General features: G+C 42.3%; 2 protein-coding genes across 3 annotated transcripts; both read right to left on the minus strand.

Annotated features, from left to right (window-relative positions):
• Positions 1–1,813: 1,813 nt before the first annotated feature.
• On the minus strand, positions 1,814–3,613 carry klhl34 (kelch-like family member 34). Its single transcript, XM_073487777.1, has one exon. It carries the CDS (start codon positions 3,611–3,613, stop codon positions 1,814–1,816), a length of 1,800 nt encoding a protein of 599 aa, XP_073343878.1.
• Positions 3,614–6,838: 3,225 nt separating this feature from the next.
• smpx (small muscle protein X-linked) lies at positions 6,839–21,385 on the minus strand. Of its 2 annotated transcripts, none has more exons than XM_073488615.1 (5): positions 19,674–19,848; positions 16,097–16,156; positions 11,810–11,896; positions 11,482–11,634; positions 6,839–7,520 (listed from the first exon to the last, which is right to left on the minus strand). In XM_073488615.1, the coding sequence occupies exons 2-4, from the start codon at positions 16,130–16,132 to the stop codon at positions 11,485–11,487; spliced, it is 273 nt and encodes a 90-aa protein (XP_073344716.1). In that variant the 5' UTR covers positions 16,133–16,156; positions 19,674–19,848; the 3' UTR covers positions 6,839–7,520; positions 11,482–11,484. The 2 variants fall into 2 exon arrangements, with proteins under 2 accessions (XP_073344716.1, XP_073344717.1); XM_073488616.1 differs by lacking the exon at positions 19,674–19,848 and adding an exon at positions 21,334–21,385 and having other exon boundaries at positions 7,437–7,520.
• Between the last annotated feature and the right edge of the window lie 713 nt (positions 21,386–22,098).

Raw genomic sequence — 22,098 nt, forward strand, 5'->3', positions numbered from 1 at the left:
TCTACTTGTTCTCAAAATCCCCCATTTTTATCTCCGTCCTCAGCTCTTGTCTGATTTCTCCTCTTTTGCCACATTCGGTCACGGGAATATCAATCACAAAACACAATGTATCTCACCTCTCGCAAGTGGTAAAGGGACTTTAAGCTTTTTCTACTGTTATGTCGTAATAATTGGTTTCCAACAGCCATATGTTTTACCAAAAAGTGAGGACTAAAAAGACGTAGCTGTAGTTAGGTCGCATCCTTTTCCCGTGTCAGTTCTGTAATTTTGTAACTAGTCTTCATATGTATTTCTTAATGAATTTTCCAACCTTTTGTCGTTACACTTTCTTGCCAAGACTCAGATGAGTTGATCTCCACCACGCTCTCCCTTAGTTAGAACCACTAGCACGTTAGCTTAGCTCAGCATAAAGACTGGAAACAGGGAGAACAGCAACAGAAGGAAAAATGCTTACAAACACCTCTTACGCTCACTAATTAACATGTTATATGTTGTTTGTTTAACACTGACAAAAAAAACAACTGTACAAATGAGAAGTTGGGGTTTTATTTAGAGCTAAGGCAGCTAATTTAGGCTAACGGTATCCTGCTGTAGCTTCATATTTATCTCACGGATTTGAAAGTTATATTGATCTTCTAAGCTAATGCCTTCAAATACTTCTTAAGATCACTATTAATTCATTTTATGTTGTTTGTTTTATCCTTCAAAATCTGAACTGTAAAAATGACAAGTTGGTGCTCCATGCTAATTCAAGCTAATGGTCTCCTGGATCTAGCTTCATATTTTGTTTTTCTCACCAAAAGTGAGAATAAGTATATGTCCCAAAATGTTGAACTATACTCCTGTAATATGAAGAAGGGTAGCTTAGCTTAGCATAAATACTAGTAACAAGGGAAGACTGCTAGCATGGCTCCGTCTAAAAGAAAAAATGCAAATACCTCTTAAATATGTTGTTTGTTTAGTGCTTTCATAAACTGAACTGTAAAAAACACAAGTTAGGGTTGTAATTGAGGTTATGCCCTAGCTTAGCTTAGCATAAAGACTGGAAACAGGTAAAACAGCTAGCTTGGCTCTGTCTAAAAGACTGATATTGATCTGCTCATCTAACTCTCCGCAACAACAAGAATAAGTGTAAGCTATGTCCCAAAATGTTAAACTACTACAATGAGATGTAGTAGAGTAGCTTAGCTTAGCATAAAGACTGGTAATAAGGGGAAACCAGCTAGCTTGGCTCACTATTTACACATGATATGTTGTTTGTTTTATCCTATCAAAAACTGAACAGTAAAAACTGACAAATCAGGGTTTTACTTGAGGTAATGCTGTATGCTAATTTAAGCTAATGGGCTAACATTTAACATCTAACTCCTAGCACCAGAATGAGGGTTGACTCTAAAGCTCATGAATGTGATTTATGTGATTTGTAATGCATACAATAACCAAAGTCTTAAAATGTCAAGTTATGGGCTGTTTTTTCATGCTAAGCAAAGCTAACCATCTCCTGCTAGCTTTATAATATAACCTGCTATCAATCTTCTATTTCTCAGTGAGGAAGAATAAATGTATTTTGCATAATGTCCAACTATATTTAACATTTTCACTTGTTTTGAATTTATGTGCTGAAAAAATTTTGCAAATATCCTGAAATAGTTCTCATCAAATGAGGCAGGACCACTGTAACTTTCGAAAATAATATTGTTGAGGTTGGGATGGTGGCGAATATTTAATCCTTGACACCCTACTTTCATTTCCCAACACTGGGAGTAAAGCCTTCGACTGTGAGGGTTGTGAAATTGTCTCACTCTTGTGCCCTTTAGTCGGGCAGAGGCAGCAGAGTGCACTCCGTCCCGGTGAGAGGTCTGGGAAGCTGACAGATCTCTCTCCAGCGATCTCGCTTCGTATCGTACTCCAACACACTCTTCACTATCACTTCCTGTCCGTCGCTCCATCTCCTCCCTCCGAACACCAGCAGATTCCCGGACGGCGTCGACGCCATCCCGTAGTTGAAGGAGCCGATGAGAAGGGGTCGAAGGCGGGTCCAGTGGTCCGCCTGTGAATCGTACCGTTCGATGTCACAGAAGGGCTCGTACATCCCCAACAGGGCGTAGATGCATCCGTGGATGGTTGCGAGGCGGTGGCTGAACCTGGCGATGGACATGGACGCTCGCTTTTCCCACGCTCTGCCTTTCAGGTCCCAGGATATGACTTCTCTGCTGCTTTCTCTGCGGTCGCCCTGGTTTTCACTGTTGTGACTATCATGGATGTTTCCTGGCAGACCTCCCGACACATAGATGTTGTTGTCGAGCACGGCAGAAGCGTGGCCGTAAAGAGGGCGAGGCATTGTCGCTCCTCTCCTCCACGCCGCTGTCGCCATATCGTAAAACTCAACAGAAGCTGCAGAGGCGTGTGTGTTGGTGTCTTTACGTGTGTGTCGACCCCCGATGGCGTAAATGACGTCCTCCACCACGCAGCAGGTGAACTGCGCCCTCCTCTCCAGCATGGACTCCACCTTCACCCAGCAGTTGAAGCGAGGATCGTATCGCCACACCTGGTTAGATGTTTCCACGGTGACAGACTTTTTCCCATCATCCTCTCCCTCTTTTACTTCTTCGCCTCCGATCACAAAGAGGAAACCTCCCACCGAGCACACGCAGTGATTTCTCAGTCGCAGCGGGAGGCTGGAGCACAGAGATGAAAACTTCCTGCTTCGAGGATCAAACGCCAGCATCTGCTGTTCTGGCCAATCAGGGCTGGATCCTCCGCCGACGAGCAGCACGCGATTGGGCGATGCCCTGAGCGTGTTCTGTCTGCTCTGTCTGATTGGCTGAGCTGAACCCAGTTCGTGGTACTCCAGCGCTCGTGTCAGCTGACTTCTGATCAGAGGCGTGGTCATGGCTTTGTGGGCGCGGCTGAGATCGGTGAGGTCGGACGGGGCGACCAATCCGAAGCGCAGGCGACTCAGTAGAAGATTTGACTTCAGGAGAGGGAGGGGCCCGTTCTCGTTCAGCCAATCCAGAGCCAGCTTTATGAGCTCCACCTCCTTGATACCTGGTATCTCGTCAGCATCGAGCACCGCCATCAGTGATTGGATATTCAGCCTGAGGAGGTCGTCCCTGCTCTCCTGTAGTAGTGTCCCCATCTCCATGGCGATGGTTTGATTGGCAGCTTCAAGTGCATCTGCGAGGGAGTGATGCTCGGCTACGTTAGCGTAGCAACAACAGTTATCGGCGCTCAAACCATCAGTGATAAACTGCTCGCATATGGACACAGCCGACTCAACCTGCAAGTACCTCGCTGCCTCCAAGACGACAGGAAGTGTCGGCGGTGACACGCTGAGCCAGCCCGAATACAGGAAGTCCAGAATGGCGTCTAAACCCTCAGATGTTAGCACCGGAAGGCTAATGGAGTCTGCTAATCTCTCTACGGTCGTCTCTCCAAACAGAGCCCAAAAATACTCGCTGGAGCTGGCCAAAAGGGCGCGATGACACGGGAAGGATACACCGCCGGCCTCGAGGACGACATCGCACATCTTTCTCTGGGAACGAAGCCGCTGGAAGCCGGAGAGAAGTCCGGTTCTTTGGGAGGAACTGTAGAGGAGGGAGTAGGTATCCATCCAAGAGATAAGAGAAGGAAGACCAGAGATTGGAGAGAAAAAGAAAGAGGATTAGCTGCAGAGAAAAAAGCTTCGTCGGGAAGGTGCGAGGTAGGAAGTAAGACGAAATAGACAAGATGCACAAGAGAACGTTTGACAAAAAGAGAGTCAGACGTCAGCCAGAGACGAGGATGACAGACGCAGGAAATGAAGGGAGAAGAAGAGTAAAGTGTGTCCTTAGTCGTGGTCTCTCCATCTGTGTTGTTGTCCTGCTCTGTCTGCATGTGACACTGTGATAGGAAGGTTAACAACTACCCCCGACATCCACACACACAATCCCCTGTACCTCCCCCCTCTATTTTTTTTTTTGGCCCTTGCTCCATCCAAGCCTCCTGTCTGTTCCTCTGATGTCCTGGCTTTGTGATCGTCGGCTGCCCTTTCCTCTTCGTCCGGGAGGGAGTATCACCCAAATATATGCATCCTACATACACACACACACCGACCGGGCAGCCTGGCAGGGCTTTCAGTGTCTATCCCGGCGGATGAACTCATGGGTAAATACAGCTGCTATAGTCTGCGAACCAAGATTCCAGGGCACCTATCTGTGCCCGAGAATAGAAACACAGACGGCGGAGGTTCATGTCAAACCCGAGGAAGTTTTGCCAAGCTGTCAAAGATGTTACAAGTGTCAAAAGCGGGAGCAAAGCAGTGAGCCGTGGCCTTTTTGGGGAAGGCAGTTAACCTCATAACGACCTGCTCGAAAATCACGCAGATTGATGTCACGTTATTATTTTTATGCAGAGATAGGAGGAGGAGGAGGACTCGGCGTGGGCGAGAGAGAAATAATAAAAGGAAAAGGATTTGTTTTCGATATCAGGCTCCGAGTTGTCGGACGTGTTTACAGGCGTCTGATTAATGTCGAGCCACTGCCTGAGTGTGTGCGCTACTGTCTGCCTGACACACACACGCATCAATATGCAAACAACACCGCTTTATTGCACCCTTACAAGTTCTTGCAGCATTCTCCGCATTTTGCAGTGAGTTATGATCTTTTCCGAGTGGATGCTGGCTCGCACTCAGAGATAAGTGTGTGTTCGTGTGTGTGTGTGGGTGTGTTTGTTTTAGAGTTACACTAGTTCAGGATTCATCGCACAGGCTACTCGCAGAAAGAAAACAGACTCACGCCTTTTTTTTTTAAACCGGAGAGTGTTTTTAATCTGAACCCACACGATGTCAAATCCTCCCGTATGGTTGTTAAAACACCAGCAGTGTTTCTCTCTCGGCTGAATATCCCACCGTGACCTGATGGAGGCTAAACTTAGCTACAGCTGCTCTGTGTGTAAGAAGACATGTGATGTGGTGATGTGATGGATGTGTGTTGTAATGTAGAAGGGGTTTGGATCAAAGTGATGCCCCCTGACTCACCACCTAACACCGACAGCGATTGTCATTAAATATGCACATAATACAAGAATATTAGCAGCTGGATCGATCGGGGATCAGTCGTGTGAGGACTGACACTAAATGAGTCTCCGAGCTACGTTTTCCATCACAGTGAACACACACTTTTAATTAGCTTTTTGTCAGAGTATTCAGGAGTGGGGTTTTTTTTTCGATCAGTGCATACATTATGTCGCGCTCTGTTTCCTGTCAGTCTCCCGACACCCTCAGGAGAGGAGGAAAGTCTCTGCGTTTTAAACATGTCACCTCAAAAACCGAACAGTCTCGCCCTGTCGTCTAATTCGGGGAGTCTTTGTTAGCTGACACAGCCGACTGTTGACTTCACCAGCAGGATGGTAAATTTCTTTAAAGACATGACAAGGAAACAAGACTGAGGCTCTTCTTCCAGAGTAGAACGAATCGCAGTGTTTGTTTACAAATACAATTTACATGCATCTAATTTAAGCATGTTTTGATGAACAACACATTCACTGGTGTACCAGTTAGTCCAAGATGTCGCTGCTGGGTTGATATCAAAGATGCTAGTAAAGCAACATGCTACATGAAATATAGGTCAGACCACCGTATTTCACTATATATCTTTAAATGTTACAGTTATGGCTAAAAATAACAACAGATATATAAAATTTCCCGATTTCACATTGCAAATCAACCGCCAATTGTAGTGACATCATCTGGGAACCATTAATGTCTGCACAAAACTTTGCACCTTTCTATCTCGTTGTTATTTCATTGAATAAGTGTAAAATTTGACCTGCTGGTTCACCTGATCACCGAATTTAGTAAGATTTATCGTCGGATATCTGTCCTAAAATGTTTTGGCAATCCATCCTCTTGTTGTTGAAGCATTTCACCGAGCAAATTTGGAAGTAACGCTGTGTGGCGCCCTATCCAGCGCTATATTCAATTCAAAATTCAGGATACATCATTTAGGAACCATGAATCTCTCCACAAAATAATCTTGTAGATGTTGAGATATTCCACTGGATAAGTGGAATACCAAAGTGGTGGACCAACCAAACAACATGGCTGTTGACTGTATCTAAAGGTGGACGAACTGACAGTTCCTCAAGAGTGAAGCCAAAGACGTCACATTAAAACTCGATTCAATGTTGGTTCAAAGCTGCTCAGTGGCATTTGAAGCCAAAACAGCTCTAAGATCCGTGTTGTGAGGCCCATAGAGCGAGCGCACGAGAGACTTCCGCAGACCGAGCCGGCTAACTTCTGGTTTATCGCCCGTCTAACTTGAACGGGGATAATAGGATTTAATCTTGCAGCTCTTTTAGACTTTATTGGACCGAATGGTTTGATTTATGTCCGTCAAATAAGTCATTTTGGGGCCTTGTGATGCTCAAAAACAATTCTTTCACACTGTTAGTTTACGGGAAAAGGTCTTTTTTTGGCCGCACTGCTTCACGTGACAATGTAATTACACATTTACACGGGCCAAACAAAAAACCCAGTACACATCAAATACATTTCTCCCAAAGATGGTTTTTGATATTTGAGGTAGCTGTCATTACACTGCTAAATGTTTTTTGCTGCTATAAAAAGGTTGTGTGACAAAATGCTTGAGACATGAGCTGCTCGTCATTGAATCAGGCGCGTGTTTGGGCGAGAACCTGATACCCCCGCTGCACCCCACGCCAAGATGGCAGCGCTATTGGCAGGCAGCCATTTTTGTACAGCGGGAGGATGATTCGGTCCAATTTAAAAGAAACCCAACCACTAGTCTCCGTTACGAGAACAGCATTCAGTAATAAATACAACAGTCTGTCATTTTTATAACCATCTTGATTTATTGCAACATTTTTCTGAAGAGTTTCTGGGAATTAAAACAATGAAACAACAAAAACATTACAACCCCCCACCCCACCCAAAGAAGAAAAGGTTCATACAGTTGAGCGTAGACACCATCGATAAAACGAATCATTAAATAGAAAGCATCGGTATAAATCAGTGCTCAATCGTTCCGAGTTTTGACAGAATGGAAAAGACGTGTCTTCAAGTTGGTCACGATGGAGAGTCGCCAACGAAAAAAATCCTTCTGAACCAGCTATTTCAGACTTAAAACGACAGAAAGCAAAAATAAAACACAACTCGTTTACTTCTAAAAGTCCAAGTAAAGCTGAGTCTTATCTGCAGCAGAAACAAGTCAGAATATCTCACATTATCTCGACAGCACTTAACTTTTTTGTACAAATTATGATTTGGATCTAAAGACAAATCAATCTGGACTGACATGGCAAGATAAATACAGATATTACTAGTGTTTCTATTAGAGTTCTGACCGAGAGAGAGTTTATGGTCGCCTGTTTCCTGTTGGTCAGACGTTGGCGTCACAGAAAGCTGTTAATGTCTCCGAACGTGTTGGGATTGGACTGTTGTTTTCGCGAGTTGTGATCGGCAGTGGGCAAGTCTGTGTGTATGAAGATTATCTGCCTTCCTCTCCGTCTGGCTCGGGATCCTGCAGGGAAAAGAAAAAGACAGATAAAGACACTGTGAGGGATTTTCACCGTGTGCTATCAGCGCTCAGGAGGGTGCCGGGACGACGAGGAGAAGGCCGGGTCGGCGTGTTCACCGCGAGGAAATATCAGCCGCGATTGATCCGTCACCTGCTTCCTCCACGTACTTATCTCTCTCTTGACCTTTTCCCATTTCTGCTTCTCTCTGTGTCTTGATCTTCTTCACAGCCTGACACATTTTTTTTTCCTGTTTATTTCCATCTCAAAGACTCAAAGAGTTTTTAGTCATACAAGCACTTCTCTTCAGGCTTCGGGTTAACCATCAGTGGTTGGAGCCACGGAGCTGCAGTGTTGCTGTATAACTGATGTTACACTGAAGCCCAAAAGTAAAACAGATTAGGGAGAAGCTAATAAAATGAGGAACTGGACTTGCATCTTGTTGCACAAATCACTAAACTCTGCTCTCATACTTTACCTTCAGGCACTTTTTTATCTTCGTCATTGTTTGGGCTGAACTTCTTTATGATCTATTAATGCTACGACAAAGAATGATTAATGAGACGAGCGTGCACAGACTCAGGTCCATGAATTAATTATGGTAATAAATGTTTCCCAGTTTGTTGGTGAAGGACTTCGGAGCCGAACCTCAACTCCGTTCAGCATATTTGGGATGAACCAACGTCAAGTGTTGGACCTCACTAAATCTCTGCAGCGAGCTTCCAAACATCTGGTGGCGTCAAGTCTGTGAGGGAGTTTTTTAGTCACCCTTCTGTTGAGGTACCACTGATCCAGTAGTTCAACACTGCAGCCCACTGATCGGCCAGTCGGAACAACCCGAGTTGTCTCGTCCTCTGCTCGGAAGTAGGATTTCACTTGCTGCTTTTTCAGCAGGTTCCTGTCTTGCTACCTGCAGCCTTTTTTTTTTTAAGTAAAGCTTATTTCCTTACTGTAATAAACTAATACACATGTGTGTTGTTAAGAGGTAAGACCAGTCTCTCCTGTTGTTTTTTCCAAAGCCAGCCGGTACCAACCTCCCCTACATTTAAGAGTACTGTCCGCATTGGAAAAGCAAAGCAGATCTGGCCTTGAGGTACGGTTAACAGAGGTTTTCTTAAGTGGAAATGCAGCTTTAGTTTGAACTGCTTCTAAGAAACTACAATATTTCTTCAGCCTGTTGCTGTCTGCGTATTCAACCATGGCGTAAAGATTCGTAAAGATTAGGCAAATCAGTCCGCTGACGAATGAAAATGTGACATTGTGGGACAATGAGTGTCAAAAGAGACAGATGCAGTCGGCTGCTGCTGTTTTATTAGTTATGTTGTCACTTTCCCGGCGTAAACACTCTGAACACTGCTCATAAATAGCACGTAGTATTACAGAAACGTGTTTGTAACCCGAACTCGAACCAGCTCCTTCTTCTTCTTCTTCTCCTCCTCTCTCTCGTTTTATCTCCTCCACAGCTCACCCACATGGTTTCGGGCAGGGCGGAGCAGCGTTTCACAGTGTTTGGATTTCATGGTTTCTGTGTCCCGCTGAGAAAGTCACAGCACAGACTGCCCCTCAACGCTCACACACACTTTCTACAACGCACACACACTTTCATAAAGTATAAATATAGAGCCTGACTCAACCTCTCCAGCCCACACACACACAGAGGCATCAACACACACGCCGCTTGACCCAAACAGAGACCGTGCAGCACACACTGACCCCCGGTGGTGAGCTCCCGCCACTGCAGTCTCATCAGTGATTACATGGAGGATCTCAGGGTTTATCTCACTGTTACAAAGATGTAATTAAACTGCCATTGCTGTCTAATAATTACTGTCTGGTTTGGACACATTTTGGATCAGGACACCATTAATTTTAGGACTTATTGAACGATTGAAACACCAATGTAGGTATCCAGTTTTCGTCTAATTTGTCGAGGTTTTAATGCAGTTTGTTTTTTAACCGTGGGCACATTTCGAGCTCAGAAAAATACTTTTTCCAAGTACATAAATTAAAGCTTTGAGAGATGTTATTATCATGCAGAGACTCATTTAAAAATCTAGTTTGCCTCAGGATTGAAGCGCAAATAAAAACGCCACAGGATTCAGATTTCTGCTGCCATCCCAATTCAGTGCAGGTCAACAGATTTCCATTTTTGATGCTCGAAGCTTTTAAAAATCCAGAAACGTCTCTGATTGCACACTAATAGCTGCCTCCTTTTACTCCAGGCGATCTGGAAAATGAGAAACTTAGGATGAAATTGGTTATTGTGCTCATAATAATGTGAAGCTGAGTATTTTAGTTTCCTTTTTTAAGATTACCTGATACTGCTAAAGCATCTCTGTTTGACCTTTTTGTCTTTGATTGATTCTTGATAGAGATTGTTAACTTTAAATAAAGATACAGACTTGGTGAACCTGTTTTCAGCCCTGCGTGTTGGCTCATTGCTTTGAGTAATAAGTGAAGGTGACTCACATCTGAGAACTTGAAACTAGAAGAGATAAATCTCTTTAAAGAGTTCACATGACAAAGCCTGTAAAAATGTCGACACACTCGTCTGAGTTGCTTTCGCCGAGCAGCAGCGAGCATTTGTGACTTTCTAGTAGCCCTGAGTTTTGACTGTCAGGCAACATACCAGGTACCCAGAGTCAGGTGGAGATTTTTTGGGGATGAGATAAACACTTTCTACATGTTTTTAGCAAAATAACACAAATGATTTGAGATATATTTGGACTAACTGTAAATATTCTTCTGAAAACACAAAGTAAAAGTCACTGCTAAATGTTTTTTTCAACAGTTTTAAGAATATATAACGTCTTGTATTCTTGAACAGTAGGACCTCTCAGCTCTTTCTGTTCTCACTCCACCAAAACTCAAAATACAAGCTTGTTTCGCTCAAATGTTTATGAAGAAAAATGTGAACACGTCTCTAAAGTACTTCTAAAACTCATGTTAGCTACAGCCAACTGCTAGTTCCCAACATTTTACAAACCAAATGACGTATGATGTTTTGATCAATCTGGTACGGCAACTAACAGCTTCTCCATTAATCCATTCATTGTTTTGTCCGTTAGATATCAGAACAGCCCAAGTGGATCTGTTTTGATAACTTTAATCCCACCAACAGTCCAAAACCCTAAAGATCGTCAGTCTTCTATCACATTTGAGGAAGAAAAGCATCAAATCCTGACGTTTGAGAAGCTGGAGCCTTCAAATATTTGGCTTTTTATTTGGAAAAATTGATTTAACTATTGACGATTATCAACGTATTTATCAGTTAATCGTTGCTCGAGATGTGTGCATACAACAAAAACTCCAAAACTACAACTGCAACCGTAAAATGCCGCTTACACACTGATGCATTTCACCTGCACCTCCTCCACCGCTGCACAAACGCTGCCTCATTTGTATACGCAGACCATATTTATAGATAGAAATAGTTGTTTACTGTTTTCTCGGACTCACCGGCTGGATTTGCATCGTTCACAAAGGAACTGGTGACTCGGTTTGTAATCTCATCTTTGTGCTTTCTCATCATACTTTGGTTCTGATTTGAATTTTCTCTCCGGACCCTTTAATTTCCCGACCACATCTGCGCTGCAGGACAGTCAAATAAGAGTTTCAAATTACCTGCTTAGTAGACACACCTGGGAAATACAGCAGCGCATCAGTAAACAAAACTTTAGTGGAGGTTAAAATGTTCTGGTGTCTGGTAGTGGTGTTCATAAGACCTCTAACAGAAATGTGGACCTCTGTGGGGTCCAGCTGGCCTGGAATATAAATAAAGGTCCTACATAGAACAACATATCAGACATTTATTAAAATATCTACTTATTAAATGTGAAATAACGATGCTTTATGATCACTTTTGTCAAATGTGCAAGCTCAGTGTAGCCGAGGGAAGGGAAGGGCACCCCAAAACAACGAGGAAGAAGATATTCTGGGGTGTTCATACGACTGGTGGTCACCTACATGTTAATCCTTGGTGACCCATCGTAGTTCGCTCTTGACGTTCTGCAGCTCTGATAGGTTAACAGCAGGACCGGGCAGCTTCACCGCACCCGGCAACGCCTTCTTCTCCTCCGGCGTCTGGGCCGCGGCGCTCGGCTGGTCCGGTGAAAGAGCCTGAGAAACAATAATACGAACAGAGGTAGAAGCTGTGAGTGAGCTACGTGGAGACTGATCTTCTTTGACCATGTGAAAAATGTTTTTAAGCTCATTTTAGCATCAGAAAGTTCCTGATGTTCCCTCTAAGCTGCTAGCTACACCTGCTACATGTGCTTGTTGGTTTGTGTCTCACCTCTTCTGTTTCTACTGTCTCCTCTCTCCTCTTGACAGGATGTCCCGCCCCTGGACGCAGAGCTCCCATCGGGATGTTCAAATTAGCCTGACGGACAGCGAGAACAGCCAATCAGATCACTTTCAACACTCAAAACAAATTAAGTTTCCTCTCTCTGTGTCTCTACACGTGTGTGTGTGTGTGTGTGTGTGTGTGTTGGTCTGTGTTTACTCATGTTTCCTCAAAAACCCCAGGTTTTGATTATGACCACTACTTCCTGGTTATCTTCACTTCCCTAAAAGAGCGGTGCGTCTTTATGAAAATTGGGACGCACACACACATTCACACACACACACACACACACACACACACACACAGAGCCCAGAGATCTGCCTGCTAACTCGATGTTCTACTGCTGCCTGCCCCGACGTCCTGTCACTTGGATTTGATGTGTTTTTTGCATTGTACCGTACTGTAATGTTTTGTATATATGCTCATATTGTACAGCTGTACAGAGAGGGAGTGGGGTGTGTGTGTCACAGAAGATAAAAAGGTTTTATTTATTTATTTATTTTCCCCACAGATGAAGGGTTAAAAAGACGGGACGGAAAAGTTCTGGAAAGAAAGATAAATCGCCTCATTCGCAGCATGTTTCCTCCGATTTGTATCACTGTACTGTTGCTTTGGCTGGGATTGTTGTTTACTGTCTTATGCTTAGTGTGCTGTTAGCAATCATCTTCTGACATTCCACCAAAGGTTAAAGGAATATTTCATTTTTAAATTGAAAATTCAATCATTGTTTGACATTTTTAGAGAACAGGCTAACTCGCTTTAGTGTCAGTAAGATGAAAAGACTGATACCGATCTCATATCCGTCTGTTAAAGGGGCACTGTGTGGTTCTGTAGAAGAAATTCAAGCTCATAATTTTAATGTTTACGATATAAAAATATTTATTTTTTCCATAACTGAATAAACAAGCTGCCCTCAGAGGAAAATAAGGTCCCAGAACACTGTTTGAAGCTAGAAAGCTGGCAGGGTCCGCCACATATAAACAAAGTAAAACAGTATGAAACTGTGTTGTCCTTTAAGGTCAGTTTGTTCAGTCATGAAAACGAACACAGCTTGTTTATTTTGTTTGTTTAGGCATAAAATATCAGTCAATGAAGGTCTTTCTCTTCCCCAAAACTACGTAATGCACCTTTAAGTGAAGCTACAGCCAGGTTATAATTAGCGTGAAGGCTGTTAGCAAGAGGAAGCAGCTAGCCTGGATCCATCCAAAGTTTTATAAATTCTACTTGTGTGTTTAATCGGACTTCGGCAAGTGAGCTGTTTCCGCCTACTTTCAGTCATTATGCTAAGCTAAGCTAATCGCTAATACCTGGGTACTGGTATCACTCATTTCATTTAAGTCTCGGCGGGAAAGTGAATAAGCGTATTTCCTAAAATGCTGAACTCTTCCTTTAACTCTGTCCAAAGAAAATACGTTATTGTAAATGTTGATGCAGTTTAAAGGGGCTCTGTGCAAACTTCTGCGTTGTGGTGGAAGTCGGTCGTTAGCTGCTGCTCGAGAACATACGTAAAGTCACATCCTTTGGACGGTCGGCGAAAAAAATCTTAAACAAATGGTCCACAGGCTCGTACAGGCCTCCCTAATTACTACAAATGGTTACAAAGAGCCCCTTTAAATGCAAAGTAAAAGTAACTTTGACGAAAATGTTTGCAGACTGTGATGAATAAGTCATTTAGCAGGCTCCACTGGTCTGACACATGAATGGTCGAGCACAGTGAAGTCTACTAAATCTTCTCCAAACAGCCCGTGCAGCACAAACATCTGCATGGAGGGCCAAACATTTAACTATTTATTATCTTTATACTCTTCTTTCCTACACTGGGTGCGTACAATATGCAGCCAGAGCAATATTAGTGAACGATATCAGTTGGAGACGTAAATATTGGACCCATACAGGAAACATTTGGACTCAAAATGCTTCGGTTGCGCTGCACAAGCTGTTGGAGACATTTGTATTTGGTTCTTGGAGCTATAAAAGGAGGAGATTGAACAACAGGGTGCAACTGTGTTGAAATGTTGATCACTTTTTGTCTGAGACGTGAGACACCGAACACCTTCGATCATTAACTGTGTTGGTTTAGTGCATTTGTCGACTGAAGCCATTACAGCAGCAGCGACTCAACACTGTTTGGTTGTGGTTTTGTATTTTATAGTTGTCGGGTATAAAACACAACGTCCTGTATCATGGGAGCAATTATCCTCTGTGGCCAGAAGAGAGATAAGTTCTGCACAGCTCATTTGTTTTAAAGGTCCATGTTGGTGTTTGTGCAAAATTTAGCTCTTTAACCACAAGTCAGAAATAATCTCTGTGTCTTCTCACCATTGTCGAAAGCATAACGACAGTTTTTAATTAGTTTAGACAGGCATTTCTTGAAAAATGTAATATTCATGTTTAATGTCCCTTATCAGTACCTGTACTTCTACCCACTAGAGCTAGTGTTGTCCTATCCTGCCTCACAAAGCCAGAATGTGGTAACATTCACATTCCTGGTGTATAGCATATACATTTTGTCCAACTATCGCTCCGTGGTGCACTTGATGATGCTTTTACGAACACTGCAACATCCAGTATTTGAACATCAGCCAAACCCTAATACAAAACCACAACGTCCTCACACCTGAACGACTTAATAAGTTGATTGCAGACTCCCAAAATGGCGGATACAGGAAGACCAGTGACAGGCGTACCGGACCTTCAGTCTCATGTGGTTAGTTGTAAAATGGTCGGAGCAAAAGTAACTTGGAAAAGATAAATACTCATGCTAACATCAGCTACGTTATGTCCCTGATTTACTATAAGTTAAATAAGTTACGTAATTTCAAGTTAACGTTAACTTTTGGCTTTACACACACAAACATTTATCTCCTGGATGAAAGTCTGTGTGTGTTTGACCTAACCTCCATATGAAGACACTTTTTATGTCACCTGACCTCCTCCTTTGCTCCCGTCATAATTAATACAGCCACAAGAGGTCGCTGCCCAACAATAAACTTAAAAATGGGTCTTAATAATCTCCTTGCAAAGACGACAGAAACAGCTGTTTATGGCTGCACGATACAAAGATTATATTTATTATTGTTAAAAATTGGATTTTGCAGTGACGTTAAACACAGACATGGAGGGTTTACATTACCTGAAACAGTCATAATTAAATGGGAGTCTACAGCTGTCTGGATAATTAAAATTCAACCTAAGCAAAGCAACACATTCTTACACCTAAATAACAGAATAGGTCGATTACAAGTGATTTCCAAAACAAGATACCTTTCGTCGAAACACTTGCAGTTTGGTTAGGGTTTAGGCGAGAAATCGAAGTGGTTAAGTTTAGAAAAACAATGAGGTTCGAGTTCAAATAACTACTTTACTTACGTAACTTCAGTTCCCCATGTTAGTTATTTTTGGTTGCACACTGGACACGAACTCTGACCTTCTCCCTATGCGGACATGTTTATATTATTTCACCTGACTTCCTCCGTTGCTGCTGTAATAATCACCACAGCCACTAGAGGTCGCTGCCTAACAAGAAACGTAAATATGGGTCGTAATAAGCTGCTTTCACAGTCGGCCTGTGTGGTTGTTTGTGTGCTGACGATGGCCTGAAAGACAGATGTGATACGCTTTTGAATATGTGGATCAAATACAAATCGGCCTGCTGACACGAAACTGATTTGTTTTTGTTTTTTAAATGAAAATGTAGATTATTTACGATGTAAAGCCGCGCTGCTGTTCTTCGTTTGTGATTATTTAAAGTGTTGAGACGGAGACGAAATGATGAACCTCACGTTTGTACTGTACTGGTGTTTTAAAAAAAACTCCTCCGTCCAGATGCCTACCCCATGGTTAGACATGACAACGAGCACAATGAGAAGAGAGAGAGAGACGATGGAGGAAACCCTCTCTGACATGCACTCACGAAGCCATTATAACTGAAACACACACACACACACACACACACACAGTGATACAGACGACTCCTCATCCTTTGCCTCGCTACAACTCTGCACTAACAAAAAGCCTTGATACTGTATATGCACAGTCTGTATTTGCCTTTGCCAATAAATACTTAAATGTGGAAACACCTGTCGCCTGTAACCTGGAGTTATTGTTACATTTATTCTTGTTTATACGGTCGTCGGGGTAGAAATCAAACTCTTGGCAGTGTTATTGTAGCAACGGCACAGTCACACAACTTCAACATGACGTTTTAAAAGGAGTTAACTTAAAAAAGCTTTTTACCTGAAGGGCCTTCACGTTGGACGAAGGTTTGGACATAATCCCCCCGGTGAGTCCACTGACCTGCAGGAAGCACAGATCACACACACATTCAGCTGTGTGTGTGTGTTTCAGTGTGTGTTTCATTGTGTGTGTGTGTGTGTGTGTGTGTGTGCATGTTGGGGGCATTGGGACTCTGTTTCTGTGGTTTTAAAGGCCCGGGATAGCATTTCAGTTGCTTAGCGACTCTCACAGAGAGAAGCAGGTAGAGGGACTGTGCTCTGAATCATTCATGAGAGGGAGGCAGGGAGACGGCGGGCCGGGAATGTCAAAATAAAAGCGCCGTAATTTCAGTAAAGTGTGTGAGAGAGAGCCTGAGAGCAGTGATGTGTGTGAAGCTGGAAGGAAATGTGAGTTTTAATGCATTTCACATTCAATTTGAATCTCAACAGTTGACAATAATGTGTTGTTGAGTCTTTAATACTTTCCATCTTGCATCTCCCTGCCTGTGACAACCAGCCCGAAGCTCAGTGATCCCACCTTAAGACCAAAACCTTTAAAAACTGGGTCACAAATATATAGTTTCATTTAAAAATCATCAAACAGAAGGTAAATAACACCTTTGTCGGGGCACTACAGTGTAAATTATTATAATTTAGTCCTTTAAAGGTGCTATTTGTAAGGAAAATTGATTTTTGAGTTTCGCTCCCAACTCGTCAAAAACTGTCGGTGGTTGCGAACGAAACTCAAAAATCAATTTTTCTTACAAATAGCACCTTTAATGGGATCTGCTGACAATAAGAAAAATATCAATGTTCACATACAACTAATCTGTAACAGCGAATATGTTTTGGAAATGCAACTGGAGTTCATTTTTAAATCAATATAAATGAGGAAACGTTGTTAAATAATGTTTTGTCCACGATGAAAAACGTTCATATTGAACCGAACTTGAGTTTAATTAGACATTAACAGGGAAATAAATGTAAGAAACTTGACAGAGCCACAGGGAGGGATCCTTCTCCCGGGACAGATCAGTAAAATGTTCAACAACAACATATTTCATTTGCTTTCAGGCAGCGATTACATGAGTCACCACAACCTAATTAGATTAACAAAAAACATCATTTCTGTATAAATGTTGTCATGTGAATGCTGGACTCTTCACATGGGACATGAAGCTTTATCATGTTATCACCAATGTGACCATCAAGAGCATATTTAGGACCAGTTATACAAGATTCTTGTTTTAAAAAGGGGCTGTGGGAGATTTTAAAAGGTCAGCCAGAGACTGTTTTCAACCAACTCGTGGAGCTAACGCTAGCTTAATTAGCTGGCTAACAGAAAGCTTGACATGTAGCGACAAAGGTCAAGTTTCCGACAATATATTGCATTTTTTCCTTGTAAGATTTGTATTAAACTGCAGTATATTGTAGGCGACCACATCTAACTCAAATCTCCTGTCTGTTCCCCCTCACATCTCGTCCTCATGCCCGTCTTTCACCACTTCAGTGATGTTTTTTGCAACTACAAATGTTTTTCTTCAGCATTTCACTTGATCATTTTCTGATACATTTTCCTTCAAGGTTGGTATTCAAAGTTTCAATGGTTCCCAGCTGGACATGAAGCCTGATTTTGTCCGAATTCAACAAGTCATTTTTCCAAAAATGATGAATAACGTTAAGTAGAGTATCTGCAGTGTTTTTCCATCTCAGCCTGTTGTGTTTAATTTTCAACTTCCTCGCTCCCCTTTTTGCCGTTTCGCAGATCAACACTGACCCAAGTGGTTACTAATCGTAGAAGTTTCCATGGCCTATTTATCTTATCTACGAGTGGCTCAGAGCAGAGGACCAAAGAGAGAGTCCCCCGGCCCTCCGCCTGCTGCTGCTGCTGCTGCTGCTGCTGCTGCCATCGATGGCAGCGCTTACGCACCGTTTCCAGGGTGCTGTTTGTGCAACAACACACACTGAGAGCTCTGCTGTCCTTGACATAAGAGCAAAAGCCTGGACACCCTAAAATACACACACACACACACACACACATGCTCATGCTTACACAAGGGGATGATATTTATGTTGGCCCACGAGTAGCAGCTGCCCCCTGACGCCACGCTGCAAACCCTGACGAGCCCTTTCACTTTCACACATTCTGCATGAACACACACACACACATGCACACACATACACACACACACACACACACACACACACATACACACACACACACACACACACAGGGCCATAACCACAGGTACAATTATTCCTCATACTTTAAATAATTCAAATCTTGAAACATTGCAACACTCGGTGCAGACACCTGACAAAAAGGCCCTTTGAGCTACACAATGTGTGTGTGTGTGTGTGTGTGTGTGTGTGTGTGTGTGTTAATTATTACTGTACTCCTGACAGAGGGATGTTTAGGGAGCTGCAGCTGCATGTACAGTAGCATGAATCTAAAAAAAATAGGCAGCTGTCAGCTCAGAATATCTCATAATCTGTTGGAGGGATTGTTTTCACACCGATGGTCCTCAGAGAGTGAAACCTTCTGACTCTGGTGATCCCATGATCTCATCTCTGGCGCCACCATGTGGTTGATATTTTTGGGTTTGGAGTGAAACATCTCGACTCAAAGCTGCTGTAAGTGATATATTTTTATTAAAATAAGTGTGAGGAGGAGGAGGGAGGGGATTGCTAACTGCAAAACAGACAGGAAGTTAGCTAAAACAACGACAACGCTAGCTTTAGCTTTTTATCCAGCACCATTATTCGGTCAATGTTTCGATTTGTTTTGGTAAACTAAAAACACTTAGCCTCAGCTGTAGCCTACTTTTTGGTTTTATTGCCAATAAGTAAATGTTAGCATGCTAACAGGCTAAAGAATGATGGTAAAAATATTAATATAATCTGCTAAACATGAGCATGTTAACAAGTTAGCAGAGCAGCTAACAAGTCTGTACACTGTCAATCTTGTTGTTTTACTGCTAAAATTCAACGATGCAATGCTAATTGTGTAGCTGAAGCCTTAATAACTCGTTCGTTTTCTAACCTCCATTTTGTTTCTTTCTTGCCAAGATTTTAGATGAAAAGATCGATACAACAGATGATTAGCTTAGCTTAGCATAAAGAATAGAAGCAGAGGGAAACAGCTAGCCTGGCTCTGTCCAAAGGTAACAAAACTGAACCAACCTCTAAGCCCTAAGATCACTTTTTAACACATTATATCTCCTTAGTTTAGTCTTATAAATACTAAAAACAAGTTGTGGTTTTACATTTATGTCCTGGACGTCAAGCAGTGCCACTGTTTGCTAAGCTAAGCTAATAATGTCTTAGCTTTAGCCTCACAGTTAGCATACGGTGCCAGTCTTCTCGAATGACTCTCAGAGAAACTAATAAACTTTTCCTGAAAAGATTTACTCTTCAGTAGGAACCAGTGACACTGACGGGGGGAGGACATTTCAAAGAGGTATGAAAAACAGAAGAAAAACATTTCCAGCCTCACACTTCAAGAATAAAAGTTACTTTTTGTACAAAGAGGACTAAAACTACAGAGATACCTGCCATTAAAAACACACCTATGCAAACATAAATCAGATGTAACGTACCTGTTGATGACACACTCCTGTTTATCGCCTAATGCTTGGTTTTAAACTTGGACGTCTGTCGCTGGTTCAGTTACACTTTCTGTCCATCTCTCACACACTTGTTTTACTCACGACTGTCCATCTCTTTTCTTTTTCTTTCTCTTTCCCTCTCCTCTCCTCTCCGCCCTCTTTCTTTCTCTCTCTCGCCTCATAAGTGGTAGAAGGATTCCTCTCATATCTGGGATTTGTTCTCACTATAAATAGAAGAGTGATACACAGAAGGGACCTGCTTTCTATCCACACACACTCACACACACTCTTATAGAAGCACATGGACACACACACAGTGACCGACCAAAACATTGTCAAACAGCAGCACCGACGACTTAAATCTCTTTGATTTGAACATCTTAATAAGATTTGTACTCTAGAAATACGGCGAAATGTTGCAAGACCAGACTTCATTCAAAAAATGGAACGTTTAAGCATGTAACACCAAACTGCCCACATATATGATATTGACAAATGTCCATGATTACAAATTTATTCTTACATTTTTTCAGCTATATTTAAAGTAAAATGTTCAAGTGAGTGAAATAATTTACTTGAAGCACCAAACTTCATTCAAAAATCTGAACATTTAAGCACAAAACAGCCTGCTTATATGATATTCACCAAAAATGTATAATAATAGCGTGGTCTCTTATTTAAACATGGTTTTAAGGTTTTTAGGCTATAATAACAGTAAAATGCTCCATTAAGGAAAATAATTTACGTGCCAGACCAAACTTCATTCAGAAAATTGAGCATTTAAGCGTGACCTACTCAAACACAAAACTGTCTGCTCAGATGATATCACAAATATTTATAATGATAAGTATGTTTCCCTTATTTAAACATCTTTTTAAAGGTTTTTAGGCTATAACTACAGTAAAATGTTAGGGGAAATGATTTACCTGCAACACTAAACTTCATTCAAAAAATTGCACATTTAAGCATGAAACACACTGCACACTCACACTGTAAACCGTCTGCAAATATGATAATCACAAATGTTTATAATGATAATTAAGGTCCCTGATTTAAACATATTTTAATGTTTGTCAGCTATAATTAAAGTATTAAAGTAATGTTCCAGTAAACAATTTACCTGCAAGACCAAACTTCATTCAAAAAATTGAACATTTAAGCATAAAACTGTCTGCACATATGATATTCACAATTGTTTATAATAATAAGTATGCCCCTGAATTTCAACATATTATTAAAGTTTTTCGTCTATAATTACAGTAAAATATTTCAGCAAAGGAAATAATTTACCTGCAAGACCAAACTTCATTCAAAAAGTTGAACATTTAAGCATGACACCTTCCAGCTGAAGCCTGTCTTGCGTATATGACATTCACAGATGTTGACAAAGCCAAATAAGGTCAGTTTTGGTGCATCTTCATCAAACTCTGACACTTGAGTCCTCAAAACACTCCTTCTAATCTTAGTGACTAAAATGGCACTGGCCTATTTCTGCTCTGACACTCACTCAGACTCATACACACACAGTCGTTATGCTGGTATATCTACATTTATACGCTGATGCACATCCACAGGCCCTGAGGGGAAGTGTGATCTCACAGAGTTAAAGGTGTGTGTGTGTGTGTGTGTAAATGTGTGTGTGCTGTCTTACCTCCTGCCGTGCGTGGCTGCTCTGCCCTGCCTGCGCTCTCTCTGAGGTCCTCTTCGGCTACCTGACCTGTTTCCGCTCGTCCTGATTGGCTCGGAGACACACGAAACTCCTCCCCTGGCGGAACCCGACCCATCATGAGAGAAGCCGAATGAGTTTTCAGCCCGTGTGTGTGTGTGTGTGTGTGTGTGTTTCTGTCTATAGATGTGTTTTGGTGTGTTTCCACTCACCTTTCCTCTCAGGAATCACTCAGCTTCTCCTCACATGGAGTCGTCCACCTCCAGCACCCAGCCTCACCTGTGAAACTAATCTACTTTGGGCGCAGGTAGTAAAATGAACAGACTCGAACTGTGGGCTCGTTTTATATATTCAGACTATGCAAATACAACCCACAGGCACACACTGGTCTCACCTGTTAGCGAGGGCAGCCCTTACCTGTCACTGATAAACACCTTCATCGCTGAATGTGTTTATTGTGGTTAACAACATGATATAGGATGAATATCATGCAGATGTTTTGCAGTAAAAAGAGCCGAACTTCGTAGATATAAAGACGAGGCTGTGCTGAAATGTAAAGGCAGGCGTGTGGGTGATGTTTTTATGTGCACTTCCTCAATATGCACAGGTGTGAGCTGGCAGCGAACCTATAGGGAAGGATCAGGATGTAGTCTGTGCATGATACCTGGGTACAAACAGAAAGAGACTGAGGGGGATGTAAGGATCCTGGTGACACTGAGGTGTAAAGATCTGTGAAATGAAAGGCAGAAT

The sequence above is a fragment of the Pagrus major genome, chromosome 19, assembly GCF_040436345.1.
Source record: "Pagrus major chromosome 19, Pma_NU_1.0".
NCBI lineage: Eukaryota > Metazoa > Chordata > Actinopteri > Spariformes > Sparidae > Pagrus > Pagrus major.